Consider the following 17,868-nt stretch of genomic DNA (forward strand, 5'->3'; position numbering starts at 1 on the left):
TCTTTTATTGTTGCCAGACTTCTTGAAACAGCATTTGGTTCCATGTTTAAAGGAATTAAAGGAAAACGAGGCAAAATTTTTTAATTGTTTGTTCAATATGCGTACTTAAAATACGTAAATATACAGAAAACGTTTGGATGTAACATTCTATCAAAGCAGAGATTGTAAATTAAGTACCAAAACAAAATAGATATATTGATTTACACAGTATTAGACCAGAAAATATATAATACAACATTAATAATAGATAATATTTGAATCAATATTTCCATTAAATAAGGAAGGAAAGACACAAATATCTCTATACCAGAAATATATTAGTAAATATTTAATGAACAAAATTGCATTACAAGAATGTGTAAATATACATATGCAATTGCATAGTTACAATTTGTCCTTTTTGATATTACACATTGATAAGTTTATAGAAGCAGTGCTAAATATGAAATAAGCATAAAAAAAGTAAAGTGAAATAACTCTATCAATACTACCAATTTTACTAAACATTTCCGATAGATTGTACTCTTAAAATAGCTTGGAACTTCCTCCACGAAGTCTCAACACTAAATGGAGTGTGGACTCTTTCTGGATGTTATAATCTGAAAGAGTTCTTCCATCTTCCAATTGTTTGCCAGCAAAGATCAAACGCTGCTGGTCTGGAGGAATACCCTCTTTGTCCTGAATTTTAGCCTTAACATTCTCTATTGTATCAGATGCTTCTACTTCCAAGGTAATGGTTTTTCCAGTAAGTGTTTTTACAAAGATCTGCATTCCTCCGCGAAGTCTCAACACTAAATGGAGTGTAGACTCTTTCTGGATGTTATAATCTGAAAGAGTTCTTCCATCTTCTAGTTGTTTGCCAGCAAAGATCAAACGCTGCTGGTCTGGAGGAATACCCTCTTTGTCTTGGATTTTAGCCTTCACATTCTCTATTGTGTCAGAAGCTTCTACTTCCAAGGTAATGGTTTTACCAGTAAGTGTTTTGACAAAGATCTGCATTCCTCCGCGAAGTCTCAACACTAAATGGAGTGTGGACTCTTTCTGGATGTTATAATCTGAAAGAGTTCTTCCATCTTCTAATTGTTTGCCAGCAAAGATCAAACGCTGCTGGTCTGGAGGAATACCCTCTTTGTCCTGAATTTTAGCCTTAACATTCTCTATTGTGTCAGATGCTTCAACTTCCAAGGTAATGGTTTTACCAGTAAGTGTTTTGACAAAAATCTGCATCCCTCCGCGAAGTCTCAATACTAAATGGAGCGTGGACTCTTTCTGGATGTTATAATCTGAAAGAGTTCTTCCATCTTCTAGTTGTTTGCCAGCAAAGATTAAACGCTGCTGGTCTGGAGGAATACCTTCTTTGTCTTGGATCTTAGCTTTCACATTCTCTATTGTATCAGAAGCTTCAACTTCAAGAGTAATAGTTTTTCCTGTTAACGTTTTAACGAAGATCTGCATGTTGGTAGATCTGAAAACTATATAAAGAAACAATGAAGAAAATAGACGTAAGCATCACAAGATTAATGACATGGGATGATAATAGTGTAACAGAAATTTTAATTCTTATTTGTTAAAGGAAGATGGAAAGAATGAATATTTTTTGTATAATGTTACTCTATTGAAATATTGTTATTTTCTTGAAGAATTTGTTTATTACTCTTCAAGTATTGCATTGTTTATATAATAATAAAATATGATTTAAAATTAAACATATGGTTAACGCTAAGTAATGGATTAATAATGTATCAAAATGGTGTCCTAATCGAAGTTGCAAAAAGATTGAACAATGTACAAGAAGTGGAATGTCACTATGTAACTCTTAATTGGATGAATTTCTTGAAATAATATATATATATATATAAGTATGTCATAAAAGGAACAAGCTTTTGCATTAGATTTGTAAATGAACTGTTTTTTGTAGTGTAATGGAATGTAATCGATGTTACATGACGCAGTTGGAAACCGATTTAGGAAAATGTTAATAGATTCGAATGCTGCAAATGCAAAATGAAGACTTAACAATAGAATTGCAAAATATTGATTATTTAATAACTTATTAAGAGTCTTATGCACAATTATAAAAAAAATAACTATGCAATATACTTACACGCTTCCAAATAATTCGTAAAGCAAGTTAAGTTCTTCAAAAAGTCAGATTCCGACGAACGTTGTCTTTGGTAGACAATATAGTAAAGTAAGCCAGAGAAAGGGACGTGAAATGACGTAAAACATACATATATGTAGATCCTAGGTATTTAATACCACATATGTCTCTGATATTACTAAACGTAAGTTTTAAATTCCCTAGCTTAAACCGATAGAAAACTATAAAAAAAATTTGAATACTGTAAAATTAGTTATCCTTCTCTTAGAAAAATCTTGTATACAAGTTATTGCAAATATAATAAATTTAAATGTTTAAGTAAGTTGTAAAGTTAACATTCATGAAAGCAATTAAATTTGATATATTTGTCATGAAACAAATATATTTGAGATATTTTTTAAATTTTCCAAATCTTACATATTGGGAACCTGTCTCATACACACACATACAGACATACATATTTTCGAAAAATATCATTTCCAATTGTCCAAAATCATTACAAATGAAATATACAAACGCAAATTATACACTCCAATATACAATGGTAAATTGAAAAACTTTAGACCAAAATTTGTTCACAACAAACAATATTCAAATATACTATATATATATAATATATGTATAATATATATAATATATATATAATATATATAATATATATATAATATATATATATAATATATATAATATATATATAATATTATAATAGAGTAAATAAGAGGTAACACAGACAAACTGTTTATGCCAGGAATGTATTTATAATTGTTTAATGAACATAAATGCGTTACAAGAATATATAGTTACATATAATTGGGTCAATACAACTTGCTAATCTTGTCATTACACATGAATAAATAAAGAATATAGACTCATATAGTGATAGCAAGTAGTAGCAAATATGAAATATACATAAAAAAGTAATATAATGGAGCTATCAATACTATCAATTTCACTAAACACAGCCGACTGACTTTTGTATCAAGGCAGATTAAGGACACAACTCTTTATCATGTTACTAACTGTAGCACAGGTTCACCTTGTTCTTAGAAAGATTAGCATCTTCAATGGCAAATTGAAGTAACCAATCTTTATGTGAAATATGGTGCTCTATAGAGTAACTGTGGTTTCCCCCTCGAAGTCTTAAAACCAAATGTAGTGTAGACTCCTTTTGGATGTTATAATCTGAAAGAGTTCTTCCATCTTCTAGTTGTTTGCCAGCAAAGATCAAACGCTGCTGGTCTGGAGGAATACCCTCTTTGTCTTGGATCTTAGCTTTCACATTCTCTATTGTGTCAGAAGCTTCTACTTCCAAGGTAATGGTTTTACCAGTAAGTGTTTTAACAAAGATCTGCATTCCTCCGCGAAGTCTCAACACTAAATGGAGCGTGGACTCTTTCTGGATGTTATAATCTGAAAGAGTTCTTCCATCTTCTAGTTGTTTGCCAGCAAAAATCAAACGTTGCTGGTCTGGAGGAATACCTTCTTTGTCTTGGATCTTAGCTTTCACATTCTCTATTGTGTCAGAAGCTTCAACTTCAAGAGTAATAGTTTTCCCTGTTAAGGTCTTAACGAAGATCTGCATGTTGGTAGATCTGGGGAACTGTACAAAAAGACAAAAACAGCATATTAATATACAATATTACAAAAAAATATGCTGTGGTAATAAATCCTAAAATAAACATTCTGTAATCATAACATTTTGTATATCTTTTTAATTTATAAAAACATCAATCAGCTCAAATTTTGTTAAACAAAATGATGGCATCACAGAATATCGATTATTTGAAAACTCATCTAATATTTTCTTACATAAATATGGAAGAAACAGCTGTTATATTTATACTTTTTGAAGTAATTTATAGAATAGGGTAGATATTTGCAACACAAGTCGATTTAAGTTTCTTTGATAAACAACTATACAAAAGCATTCGAAAGGTTATTCACACTAAATAATGTTAAATAATGTACAACTTGTACATATATACATATTTGCCAAATTATAGGTTCTAAATTTTCTACATTGAAACATTGAAGTCAGGTATTACAGACGCATTTGGTGGGAAATAAAGATTTTCATGTGAGTTTGTGTGGATCAGGGCCGGCGCAAGATAGGTTCAGCGCTTTCGCCGGAACCCGGGCTCGCCTTTCGAAAGGCCCCGCGGTCTACAAAAAGTACCCAATTAAAAAACACCTATTTTGATTAACTTTTTACAGAATGATGATACCATTGACAGATGTAAGACATTATTTTAGTAGCGATGATTCAGTTTAAAGGAGTGACAAAAATCATCAAAGTTCAGTGTAACTCCAGAAAGTCCTCATATCCTGGAAATTACTTCAGATAAAAATCCAGGCGTTTTCAGAGAAATGTACTTTTAGAGAAATTAAACTACATCAATAGTTTTTTGCAAAAGTCATATATGATTACAGATTTTGTACTTTTATTGAATTTTTTACCCCTTGAAAGTGAATTATGGATGTGAAAAAATATTACTTGGATTTGTTTAAAAAACTGCTTATAAAAATATATAATATGTAACAGCATTTGTAAATAAATAATTCCTCGTTATAAAATTTAAATGTAGGATTTGAATGTGTATTCAGACCCGCGAAAGTTTTGAAGTTGGCCCCACAAAAAGTCACGCCGGCCCTGGTATGCATTATAGAATTCTAATAAGAGACAGTGAAAATAGAAGAGAGAGAGAGAAAGGGGGAACAAATTTCGATGTATCCCTTTCTATTTCTAATGGATATATATTATTTTGATTAAGAAAATTACATTTTGGTAAGAGAAGAAAAGAACAGAAGAACTTGTTTCGTAGTCGTAGGCATAGTTGTATACACAGATCTGAAAAGTCCTGTGGAGGTAATCAATTTTAATAAATAGTAATAGGTGTTATACGGAATAATTTATTTTTCAAAGTATAATAATAATGTATTTTTTCAAAGTACAAAAATATAAAAGCTTTATATCGCTACGAAGTTGATTTAAACATTTTGTTATAGGTCTTGAAATTTCTCTATGTAATACACAATAGAGGCTCGCTGCATGTTAATCATAAACAGGTTTCCTTCTCAGACATACGGGCAGAAAAGGGAGGAAAATAAAATTACCTGCTCATGGGTCGCCTTTAAAAAATATTTTTACACTCGATTGTATTGAAGGATGACTTATTTCGAGTGATGAAGGATCCATTTAGAATGTTTAGAATTATAACTGAATTTTCGCAAGAGTAATAAAGCCGATAAGAAACGCACCACCTATATTAGTACCGTTATAAATAGAAAAATTTTTCTTTGGAAATTCCACTTTTTTTTTTCTTAGGAATTAGAAACTTACTGCAAGATACAACAAAAATGGAAATTTCAGGACGTCCACTTGTAGCCCTAAGAATCTTTGGTGCCTAAGATGCATAAAATGCAAGATACTAGAGAAAAATAAAAAAAAAATAGAAAAACAAGCGAAATGAGAGTAAACGGATACCGTAGATACGCCGCTACATTGTACACGAATATAAACAGCTGCTAGAAAATTCAATTATGAGAATGATGACTCACTTTAGCAATTTCAGGATTGTTAGTAACAAAACATAGACATATCGTTAATTTTAATGGTTTTACTTCGTCGATACTTTTTTTTGCATTTGTCATACGAGAACGTTTCCCTCGTTATTTTTCAAGATATTACTGCTTTTCAAGCTTAGTATATTGCGTTTTGCCCGAATATCTTTATTCTTCGTTTTTACTATCATCTAGTGCATACGCAGTTAACACTTTTAATGCCAAACGATGGTATATTGTTGCAAGGAACATTTGCGAAAAGTGCCAACGACGATATATGATTGCGATATATAATATGATATAAAATCTATAATGTGTTATAATATAATGCTACAGCGTTTTACTATTCTCATCGCGACAGAACTTTATCTCAAAATAAATTTATAAAATGTTACAAACGATTGAATTTTTCTGCAGAAACCCTGAGTGAGATGTATCATATATTGAAAAACTGCGTACTTATTTGTAAAAATATTTTAATTATAATGCGCGATTAGTAATACCGAGGCTGGGTATACGCTAGTGTTATAAAGTAAAATTAGACACTGAATGTTTGCCTGAGATTTTAGATAATACTATTTACGACAGAAATTATCCTTCTACTCCACAATATATCCACACAACAATGATAATACAGTACAATACATTAATAGTAATATTGCTACCAGGTAATGTCGTAGAGATAAGATTTGTAAAAGACAGGTAGTACCTTCTCAGTACGTAAAAGCAACATGGTGCAATATTTCAGTGCTGATCAAAGAGTTTGTGTGGCTCGTTCGTACGCTAGTGCAGTTTTAGTAAATCTAAAAATTTAAGACATACAAGAATAAAGTATTAAATCTTTGCCAAAATTCCATTTGAAGAGTTGGTGAGCTGTTGAAGCGGAACGCGAACAACTGATATTCGTAAGTTTTGTCTGTAATATATTTCTGTTTGATTAATTGTACACGTATAATATTTCTCGAAAATAAGTTAACTAAAAACGTTTTACCATTTGTAAGTCAAAATATCATAGCGAAAGAATTTATGTAGACTGTACAGAAAGTTTCGGGATTCCTCAAACGCTTCAAATATCAAATAAAATCGCTGTAATTCTTCAAAGACAATTTTTAACTTTTGCGCTAAAAAACACCGGCTTTCACAAAATGCATAATTTGCCGGAAAGATATTAAAGCCATTAACCGTACATTTTTGGTGTAATGCACCCGCATGTATAAATTAGCTTATTCATATCTCTTAAATAAATATACTTTATAATTTTTTAAATTATAATAATAAAATACACACATTAAGATGTTTGGTACCATGTATCGTTAAATTCAGTGTATATATCAGGAAATGATAAAATATTTTATTTTTAGTACTATTTCTACAGTAATTACTAAATAGAAACATAATAATAAACTAATCAATTACATTTTTTCTGTACATTTTTGGCTTTTTTTGTATTTTAAGTATTACGTAATTACACATTAATTTGAATTATGTATCTTGTTTTATCTGAATATAGTAAACTTTTTCTGCATCTAACTAATTGTTCTTTGTTTTATTCCCCTTATTGTTAGTAAAATGAAACTGTACAACTAATATTAAAAAATGTGAAATATATTAACGTTAAAAAGTTTTTAGATAGGAAAATGTGTTTGCAACTTCATGCAGAAATACTTAAAATTCCATATATAAAACTTGAAGACTATCTTTCACCATCTATTATATCACATTTTTTAGCAGACCCTAAAGGATACGTCGATTTATCTCGTTATAATCTTCCATTTGTACATGTATTACCAAGGTAACAATAATTTATTTCATTTAGTGGAATATATATGGAATATATATGTGTATTTGGTTTAATATAAAATTTTTTAATTTCTGTAGTACAAAAAAAGGCAAACTATTATCTGTGTCTAAAGAACTTCCAGCGAAATGTGCTTTTAAAGATTATGACCAATTACGTAGACACTGGAAAAATATGGTATAAATGACAATACCTATGTTTATTCATCTTGCAATTTACTTTCAAATATATTTTTGTATATATATGTATGTATAACGTTTTAGTATGGATATTATTTACCAAAAGATAAAGGTGGAATTTTATTTTATGAAATTAAATTTTTGATTTCCAAATCTAAGGTTTTTACATATCCTCATATGTGTGTAGCAAGTAGTCCATTAGAAATTATTCCAAATAGAGAAAAAGAATCTACAATTACACATTTTTTATCTGATATGCTTATGAAATTACCTGGAGTTTGTGGTAAACGGATACAGATATCCAAAGATACCCTGTTTGATACAGTGAGTTACACAGAATATTTAATAATTTCTATTCAATAGTCGTAAATAAAATCTATTCTCCATTATATACAGAAATCTTTAAATATAAAATCAAGCGATGCATCACCAAAGGACAGAGGATTAAGTACATATCTTAAGGAAAAGGGTAATATTATCTCACAATTAGAATTTTCTGATAAATGTATAGATGGGTTGACAAAAGATGTAATTACTGCTACATCATTAAGAACACAATTAACCAAAATTCATCAAATTCATAATGTACAATTTCATGAAAATATGAGAGCAAAATTAGACAACAGGGATGTGAAAGAAAATCAAAGTGGTACTAAGATAATAATATACCTGTACAAATATACCTAAAAATTGTAATTACTTGAATTATAAAATAAATTTCATAGGTATTCAATGTTTAAATACTATGCAAAATTCATCTATACAAAATGTGGAAAATAATTTTATCACAGTTAATACATCAAGAAACCCAAATTTTACTGTATCAGAGGAAAGAATTTCTACATATTTTAAAATTCAAAACATGAATTCTTATGCTAAGACAAAAGGGGTATCTTATTCTACATTTTCTATGTAAGATATATTTTATCTTTCTCTGTTTATGCTACGCTTATGATCTTCTCTATTTAAAAATAGCTACCGCAGGAAAAAGATCAAAGACAAAAACATTTAACACTGAAGGAGAAACTATCAAAAGCTAAATCTGATAAAGATAGCAGCTCGTCTGTACCGGTATACACGCATTTATGTTCCTAAATTCTGTACGATTAAGTTAAAATTACATATAATTATTCAATAATTTATTAAATAAGATCAAAACGATATTGTGCAGACAATGGTAAAAATGAATCAGTTGGATCAAATGAAGAACAGTGAATCGAGTGATTGGCTAAAAGAGCGTTCGATTCCACATAATTCTAAAGGAAAGAAAAGTGTACTTATTAATAAAGTATTATCGCACATCAAGAATACAACAATTTTACAGCCATTCCGTATGTAAATGTATCTTTATAAGCAAAAATAGAAATGTAAAATGTAAAATGTAAAAATATTTTAATTATAATGCGCGGTTAGTAATACCGAGGCTGGGTATACGACATTAAGTATATGGTACCATAAAGTAAAATTAAACGTGTAATGATTCGCAATTATCCTTCTTCAAAAAAGGGCTTCCCGTCTTGTACATAGAGTGTTTACTTAGGACGGTGACGACAAGACAGAATTAATGTACAGATTAGGATTTGACGAATATTGCAAATCTGAAGCAGAACGATATAGAAATTCCGGTAAGAATTGTAGGAAGACGATGTCGAAATAGAGATATTACGAAACTCGATTAGAACATCTTAGCAAGCATCTATTATCATTTCCTCTTTTATTACATCTGTTAATAATGAATTGTAATTTTTTGTCGTTCTCTTTGACTCTCTAGGCTCCGTAGCAGTTTTTACTGATATTTTAAACAACGTGTTAATATTGCCAAGTAAAAACGGAGCAAATAAGAATTCCTTCAAAAGCGGCATCATTTTCGAAGTTGAGTAAATAAGAGATATATTTTCACGCTGTACCTAGCGAGCATCGTTTATTTTACACAGTACAGTACAGTACAGTACAGTAAGGGACGGAGCATCGATGAAATTTGATTGGTCGACAACATGCCCACTCCGCACACTGGATGTCTCTTAGTGCATTGAAGGGTACTGGTGGTCAGGGATAAGATTTGTGGAAAACAGGTAACATACTAGCAGCAAGGTTCAGTATTCCACTGATGGTCGAAGAGTTTGTGCGCCTCGTTCGTACGCTAGTGCAGTTTTAGTAAATCTAAAAATTTAAGACATACAAGAATAAAGTATTAAATCTTTGTCAAAATTCCATTTGAAGAGTTGGTGAGCTGTTGAAGCAGAACGTGAACAACTGATATTCGTAAGTTTTGTCTGTAATATATTTCTGTTTGATTAATTGTACACGTATAATATTTCTCGAAAATAAGTTAACTAAAAACGTTCTACCATTTGTAAGTCAAAATATCATAGCGAAAGTATTTATGTAGACTGTACAGAAAGTTACGGGATCCCTCAAACGCTTCAAATATCAAATAAAATCGCTGTAATTCTTCAAAGACAATTTTTAACTTTTGCGCTAAAAAACACGGACTGAGATTACTTCGATAATATCGGCTTGTTACAATTAATGAATATTTCAATTTCTTTTTCTTTTAAATAGGATCGGAGGTGCATTAAATCATAATTTGGACAAAATGGATCCCACAAATAACTCCCCACAATTAATGGGACATGATTTAGAATCTGCAGAAAATGGAGATTCACATTCGTCGGATGATTCAACTTCATCGGCTGACTCAACATCGGCGGATGAGTTAGCCGTACCTTCAACATCCATGGTATTTCCAATAACTATAGTTCATTTACCATACCCTGTATCTTCAGCAAGGGTGACTCATTCAACATCACCGATACCGCCGACGGCATCAATGCCGCCGGTTTATCCAATGGCGCTGGTTCATCCAATGCAGCTGGTTTATCCAATTCCGCTGGTTCATCCAATGCCACCGGTTCATCCAATGCCGCCGGTTCATCCAATGCCGCCGGTTCATCCAATGCCGCCGGTTCATCCAACGCCGCGTGGCATCCAAGAAAATAATGATGATTATCGTTTTGAAGCAGCGAGACGTTGGAGTTTTCGAAATTGGCCTAAATCTTTCATTGACCCTGTCAGTCTTGCAGCTGCAGGATTCTACTATACAGGCGACACGGATGTAGTACGGTGCTTTGAATGTCAATTGGTGGTAAATCTCTGGCTAAAGGGTGATATTCCCATGCAGATTCATGAGATGCGTTCTCCAAAGTGCAGATTTATCCGCAATGAACATTGTGATAATGTAGCAATTGGAGCAGATCCTGATAAAGTTCTGCAGACAAAACAAACAAATCGAAATATATCTTGTCGTTATGGTTTACAATATCAAGAATCATTTGATTTTAATGACCATCAATTTTTAAGATATTTACGAGACCCAACGGGATATGAACTTAGCCGTTTGGGACTAAAAGAAGTTAAGAAACCAGAAATATTGGATTATGCTAGTTACGAATCCAGATTAAATTCATTCGCAACATGGCCTACACATATGAAACAGACAAGTGAAGAATTAGCCGATGCAGGCTTCTACTACACCGGAATACGTGATTTCACTACCTGTTACCATTGTGGACTTAGTATAGGAATTTGGAAAGCAGATGAAGTACCATGGAAAGAGCATGCGATTTTGTCTCCCAGATGTTGTTATTTATTAGCAGTACGGGGCTGGGAATATGTTAATAAAGTAACAGGCAAGAAGAGATATGAAACTTCTGCAGAAGTAAGTACAAAAACTTAAACCCTGAACAATATATATAATTAACACTGTGTATAATTAATAATTCCAATATATACTTATGTACATTATATTTATTTCAGGCAGAAATAGAAATTGCAGATGAAAATCCTGAGAGATCCAATAGTGAAAATGATACTAATGAAATGACTCTCATGGAGAAAATTGGTAAGTAATAAAAATAAAAACATAGATTGATCACAAATTCGTTAATTTGTATGAAATCCGTATACATATAATAAATTTTATTATATACTATATTTAAATATACTGTTTACTATTTTAGCTGCTCTGGAGCAAGAAAATCGAGCATTGAAAGATGCTCGTTCGTGTAAAGTTTGCACGGAACGGGAAGCGGAAATTATATTTCTACCTTGTGGACATCTAGCTACTTGCCAGTACTGTTCAGCTGCTTTCAAAAAATGCATAATTTGCCAAAAGAATATTAAAGCCATTAGCCGTACATTTTTCGCGTAATGTACGCACATGTATAAATTAACTTATTCATATCTCTTCAATAAATATACTTTATAATTTCTTAAATTGACATACACACATTAAGATGTTTGGTACCATGTATCGTTAAATTCAGTGTATATATCAGGAAATGATAAAATATTTTATTTTTAGTACTATTTCTACAGTAGTTACTAAATAGAAACATAATACTAAACTAATCAATTACATCTTTTCTGTATATTTTTGGCTTTTTTGTATTTTAAGTGTTACTTATTTAAACATTAATTTGTATTATGTATCTTATTTTATCTGAATAAAGTTAACTCTTTCCGCATCTAACTAATTGTTCATTGTTTTATTCCCCTTATTATTAGTAAAATGAAACTGTATTATATATTTCAAATCATAAAGATCATAGCTTACTTTTTCTTTTATTTATGCTTTCACCGTTTGTGCTTCGCTTATAATCTTCTCTATTTAAAAATAGCTGCCGCAGGAAAAAGATCAAAGACAAAAACATTTAACACTGAAGGAGAAACTATCAAAAGCTAAATCTGATAAAGATAGCAGCTCGTCTGTACCGGTATACACGCATTTATGTTCCTAAATTCTGTACGAGTAAGTTAAAATTACATATAATTATTCAATAATTTATTAAATAAGATCAAAACGATATTGTGCAGACAATGGTAAAAATGAATCAGTTGGATCAAATGAAGAACAGTGAATCGAGTGATTGGCTAAAAGAGCGTTCGATTCCACATAATTCTAAAGGAAAGAAAAGTGTACTTATTAATAAAGTATTATCGCACATCGAGAATACAACAATTTTACAGCCATTCCGTATGTAAATGTATCTTTATAAGCAAAAATAGAAATGTATCATATATGTTCTTAAGCGTACTAAGTTAGTATAAGAAATAATACTAATATGCTATAACATAACATATTATATTTTTACATTTATACATTAAAGCAGCTTTAGTATATAACAAACAAAATAATAATATATAATTAGATATAATTAATAAAAGGTAATAAATTCTTTTTGTATCACTGATTTTTTATGATCTATTTATCACTTCTAATATAGCTTTTCTGTCAGCTTCATTTTTTATACCAATTTCAATTAAATCTTCATTAGTTAAAGCCATAAACAAATTGTTGAAGTTATTCGATGTGTAATCAGAGAAAACTCGTGAATAAATTGTAAGGCGGAAAATATATTTAAATATAAGTGTAATTATAAATAAGAATACAATTTGAGCTGGTCCAGATCCACACGCTAGCTGTGTTACCCAATAACTGAAAAGCCCGAAGCCAACGTCCCCTATCTACTGTTTATGGTCTCACTTCCTCGCAGTCCTTTGTCTATGCGCTGTCGATGGCTTCAGTGCTTGAGAAACTAAAAAGACCAGATGTAGAGTTTTCTTATAAGTGGTGACCACTTCAACACAAATGAATGTCAACCTGAAAATAAATTTGCAATATTAATTTATAATAAAATTTTATACATATATATATATATATATATATATATATGTATATATATATATATATATATATATATATGTATAAAATATATATATATATATATATATATATAAAAATATATATATATATATATATATATATAAAAATATATATATATATATATATATATATGTATATATATATGTATATATATATATATATATATATATATATATATATATATATATATATATATAAACACACATAATTTAATAACATATTTACTTCTTGTTCGAGAAATATAGGCACGTATTGACCTAATCCGTAATGTTTTAGTAAAACAAACATCCTTGCTTCTTCTGAATTCAAAATTACTCTTCTTCCGGGTGTCCTGTAACACAGTGGTGTTGGTGCATTTTCCCCAAATACATTTTCATCATTCATAGTTGGAGGAATATTTTGTTGGCGCAATGGACTAAATTCAGGCACATATTCAAGAGTAGTATCAAGATCTTCTTTGTGTTGAATATTTAAATCTTGTGGCCGAATGGACTGTAATCTTTGCAAACGATACAGTTAAATTAAAATATCATATTTGTTTTGTATATGATATAGAGCAATAACTAATATACCTCTGCAAAGGCAGTTTGCTTACATTCTTTCCACTTTTTGAACAAGTTAGCATTACTTCATCTTCATCTTCATTTACAAATAATTGTTTATCTTTTGTTTCATCTTTCATATTCAAATTAACTTCCTCATTATGTTTATTTTGTGTAAAATATATATATTTGGCGAAGTAGGCAACAGTTTGTTCAAATTGCAAGTCAATGTGAGTGAAATCAAACAACTCTGAACACTTTCTGAATGATTTGTCTCTAAACTTAATGCACAATGTTTTGAAAGTTCATTTGGATCTTTTATGACATTGTTGTTACAGTTGACATTATTGCACGTTGTAGTATCAAATGTAACTATCGGTATCTTATGAACATTTAAAGGAGACTTATTTCTATTATTTTCGTCTACTAGTTTTTAAAGAGTTAAACAGTCCTCGTTATCTGGTTCATTTTCTATAAGAATGTTATCTGAGTTAGCATTCCAATAATCTTCTGTGTTCAAATATTTTGCCAAGTTTCTTATTTCTGGTACTATCGACTGCTTCATCATACTGTAAGTATAGTCATCTATTTGAAAATTAAGGGTAAAAATGAATAAAAACTCTACCAGCAGTATTATGCATCGTAATCGTATCAATTTTAAACAAAATGTAATATCTTACTATATTTTGAAACATTAAATCCTAATTCTATTATACCGAAAAATAAAATTTTATCACCTTTCATAGCAGCAATGCAAAGTGATGTAACATCATCATTTAGAGAATTCAATAGTGCTGATGGACATGCTTCATATATAGTTTCAAACATATCTTTATTTATTGCAGCTGCCAATCCAAAAACAGACATGCCTACAATCCAACGGAAATAACGAATTTACTGATATAACAATATTATATATTTTCATATAATACATCAAACAAGAAACAACTGTTATACTTACATTTCTTGAAATAATTTATAGAATAGGGTAGATAGTTGCACACAAGTCAATCTAAATTTTTTTGATAAAACAATATAGGAAAGCTTTCGAAGGACAATTCACGATAGAGAATGTCAAATAGCGTATAACACGTGCGTAATTACATATTTGCCAAATTATAGATTCTAAACTCCCTACACTGAAACGTTGCAGTTAGGCGCGTTTGGCGGGAAATAAAGATTTTGATGTGGATTTGTGTGGATTATAGAATTCTGATAAGAGACAGCGAAAAAAAAAAAAAGGAAAAAGAGGAGGATAAAAGGAGAACAATACTCGATGTATCCCTTTCTATTTCTAATGGATATATATTATTTTGATTAGGAAAATTATATTTTGATAAGGGAAGAAAAGAGCGGAAGAAGTTGTTTCGTAGGAGTAGGCATAGTTGTATACAATGATGTGAAAAGTCCTGTGGAGGAAATCAATTTTAATAAATAGCAATAGGAGTCAACCGACCACCGTTAAACGCTGAGATCAAGTGATTGGAATTTTGTATTTGGTGCCATTTTTTTGGTGTACACGATAACAGCGTAGTTTAGTAAAGGAGGTGAAGGATGTATTTGGACTAAATTTCATAATTTTTCACCATTTCTTTAAATCAAGTGCATATACATTATTTCATTTGCACATACATGTACATACTGAATATATGTTAAAATTCAGTTAATTAATATACAATATGTTTCCTAGGAAAGCTGTTAAAAAATTTGAGAAAGGTTGCAAACGTTTAAGAATACCTACAACCTTCCTTTGTTAAGTACGTGGGAAAAAATATTTATATCGTCTTTCGGAAAAAAATGCGAATCGAATGAAAAGCGAGATTTTTGAACTGTAGAAATGAAAAAGAGTGTAAATGTTGCAAACGAAAACGGAGAAAGTTATTATATAGAATTATTCTATTATTGCATAGAAAATCATTGAAAAATGTTCAGAGTAATCTTTATATATCAATTTATAATTAAACCTTGAATTTTTCGATATACGACACTTTTATTCGCAAGTTGTTTTCTTGGATGTTATAGTTTTTCAGATGCTGTTTAAAGCTGTTGTTACATTGGTTTGGGTTTGGGCTTGGATATTCAATTGTTCATACAGATTACTTTTATAGCTGTGTATTTTCCAACCTTGTACAGCCATTTACGACACGCCGGATACTCAGATAAAGAAGACGAGACGCATGGGGAAAAATAGAAGAGATTCTCAAGCACTTGCACCAACGCTGGATGTAGGAACCAACATGACATTTATCTCAACAAAAGCCAGTTTAGATTTCCAGCTCAGAATATTTGATGCCTAAGACGCATCGAATGCAAGATGCTAGAGAAAAATAAAGAAACATTAGAAAAGCAAGCGAAATGAGAGTAAACGGATACCGTAGATACGCCGCTACATTGTACACGAATATTAACAGCTTCTAGAAAATTCAATTATGAAAATGATGGATTCACGTTAGCAATTTCAGGATTGTTAGTAACAATACATAGACATATCGTCAATTTTAATGGTTTTACTTCGTCGATACTTTCTTTTGCATTTGTCAGACGAAAACGTTTCCCTCGTTATTTTTCAAGATATTACTGCTTTTCAAGCTTAGTATATTGCATTTTGCCCGAATATCTCTGTTCTTCGTTTTTACTGCGTACTTATATGTAAAAATATTTTAATTATAATGCGCGATTAGTAATACCTAAGCTGGGTATACGCCATAAAGTATATGGTACCATAAAGTAAAATTAAACGTGTAATAATTCGCAATTATCCTTCTTCAAAAAAGGGCTTCCCGTCTTGTACATAGAGTGTTTACTTAGGACGGTGACGACAAGACAGAATTAATGTACAGATTAGGATTTGACGAATATTGCAAATCTGAAGCAGAACGATATAGAAATTTCGGTAAGAATTGTAGGAAGACGATGTCGAAATAGAGATATTACGAAAACTCGATTAGAACATCTTAGCAAGCATCTATTATCATTTCCTCTTTTATTACATCTGTTAATAATGAATTGTAATTTTTTGTCGTTCTCTTTGACTCTCTAGGCTCCGTAGCAGTTTTTACTGGTACTTTAAACAACGTGTTAATATTGCCAAGTAAAAACGGAGCAAATAAGAATTCCTTCAAAAGCGGCATCATTTTCGAAGTTGAGTAAATAAGAGATATATTTTCACGCTGTACCTAGCGAGCATCGTTTATTTTACACAGTACAGTACAGTACAGTAAGGGGCGGAGCATCGATGAAATTTGATTGGTCGACAACATGCCCACTCCGCACAGATGATGTCTCTTAGTGCATTGAAGGGTACTGTGGTTAGGGATAAGATTTGTCGAAAACAGGTACATACTAGCAGCAAGGTTCAGTATTCCACTGATAGTCGAAGAGTTTGTTTGGCTCGTTCTTACGATTGCGCAGTTTTAGTAAATCTAAAAATATAAAATATACAAGAATAAGATATTAAATATTTGTCACGATTTCATTTGAAGAATTGGAGAGCTGTTGAAGCGGAACGTGGACATCTGATATTCGTAAGTTTTGTCTGTAATATATATCTGTTTGATCAATTGTAATAATCACTAATAATATTTCTTAAGTCATTATTATTAGTAGATATTTCAATTTCTATTTCTTTTAAATAGGTTCGGAGGTGCATTAAATCATAATTTGGACAAAATGGATCCCATAAATAACTCCCCACAATTAATGGGACATGATTTAGAATCTTCAGAAAATGGATATTCACATTCGTCGGTTCATTCAACTTCATCGGCTGCCTCAACATCGGCGGATGAGTTAGCCGTACCTTCAACATCCATGGTATTTCCAATAACTATAGTTCAGTTACCATACCCTGTATCTTCAGCAAGGGTGACTCATTCAACATCACCGATACCGCCGACGGCATCAATGCCGCCGGTTTATCCAATGGCGCTGGTTCATCCAATGCAGCTGGTTTATCCAATTCC

The 17,868-nt window shown here is 31.0% G+C and overlaps 2 protein-coding genes and 1 pseudogene across 4 annotated transcripts; 1 reads left to right on the forward strand and 2 right to left on the reverse strand.

Annotated features, from left to right (window-relative positions):
• Nucleotides 1-313: 313 nt before the first annotated feature.
• Nucleotides 314-3,683, reverse strand: LOC138182356 (polyubiquitin). 3 transcript variants are annotated; one of them, XM_069118099.1, is made up of 2 exons: nucleotides 3,221-3,683; nucleotides 314-1,472 (listed from the first exon to the last, which is right to left on the reverse strand). In XM_069118099.1, the coding sequence occupies exons 1-2, from the start codon at nucleotides 3,681-3,683 to the stop codon at nucleotides 526-528; spliced, it is 1,410 nt and encodes a 469-aa protein (XP_068974200.1). In that variant the 3' UTR covers nucleotides 314-525. The 3 variants fall into 3 exon arrangements, with proteins under 3 accessions (XP_068974200.1, XP_068974198.1, XP_068974199.1); XM_069118097.1 differs by lacking the exon at nucleotides 3,221-3,683 and adding an exon at nucleotides 2,105-2,256; XM_069118098.1 differs by lacking the exon at nucleotides 3,221-3,683 and adding an exon at nucleotides 2,105-2,210 and having other exon boundaries at nucleotides 314-1,465.
• Nucleotides 3,684-7,296: 3,613 nt separating this feature from the next.
• LOC138182633 (uncharacterized protein C18orf63-like) lies at nucleotides 7,297-9,001 on the forward strand. The gene is made up of 7 exons (XM_069118667.1): nucleotides 7,297-7,454; nucleotides 7,541-7,637; nucleotides 7,724-7,963; nucleotides 8,036-8,288; nucleotides 8,365-8,528; nucleotides 8,615-8,710; nucleotides 8,811-9,001. The coding sequence occupies exons 1-7, from the start codon at nucleotides 7,300-7,302 to the stop codon at nucleotides 8,976-8,978; spliced, it is 1,173 nt and encodes a 390-aa protein (XP_068974768.1). The 5' UTR covers nucleotides 7,297-7,299; the 3' UTR covers nucleotides 8,979-9,001.
• A 4,179-nt stretch (nucleotides 9,002-13,180) lies between these two features.
• On the reverse strand, nucleotides 13,181-14,339 carry LOC138182634 (uncharacterized; annotated as a pseudogene).
• Nucleotides 14,340-17,868: the final 3,529 nt, after the last annotated feature.

This window comes from Bombus flavifrons, chromosome 8 (genome assembly GCF_040668555.2).
Source record: "Bombus flavifrons isolate JBK064 chromosome 8, iyBomFlav1_principal, whole genome shotgun sequence".
NCBI classification, from domain to species: Eukaryota; Metazoa; Arthropoda; class Insecta; order Hymenoptera; family Apidae; genus Bombus; species Bombus flavifrons.

What these genes read in the sequence shown, in the direction of transcription:
- LOC138182356 (XM_069118099.1), bottom strand. Translation starts at nt 3,683, where the DNA reads ATGCAGATCTTCGTTAAGACCTTAACAGGGAAAACTATTACTCTTGAA. An exon ending in ACTTCGAGGGGGAAACCACA is followed by an intron (nt 1,473 to 3,220) that starts GTTACTCTATAG and finishes TTCTTTATATAG; the next exon opens with TTTTCAGATCTACCAACATG.
- LOC138182633 (XM_069118667.1), top strand. Translation starts at nt 7,300, where the DNA reads ATGTGTTTGCAACTTCATGCAGAAATACTTAAAATTCCATATATAAAA. An exon ending in GTAGACACTGGAAAAATATG is followed by an intron (nt 7,638 to 7,723) that starts GTATAAATGACA and finishes ATAACGTTTTAG; the next exon opens with TATGGATATTATTTACCAAA. An exon ending in TGTGAAAGAAAATCAAAGTG is followed by an intron (nt 8,289 to 8,364) that starts GTACTAAGATAA and finishes TAAATTTCATAG; the next exon opens with GTATTCAATGTTTAAATACT.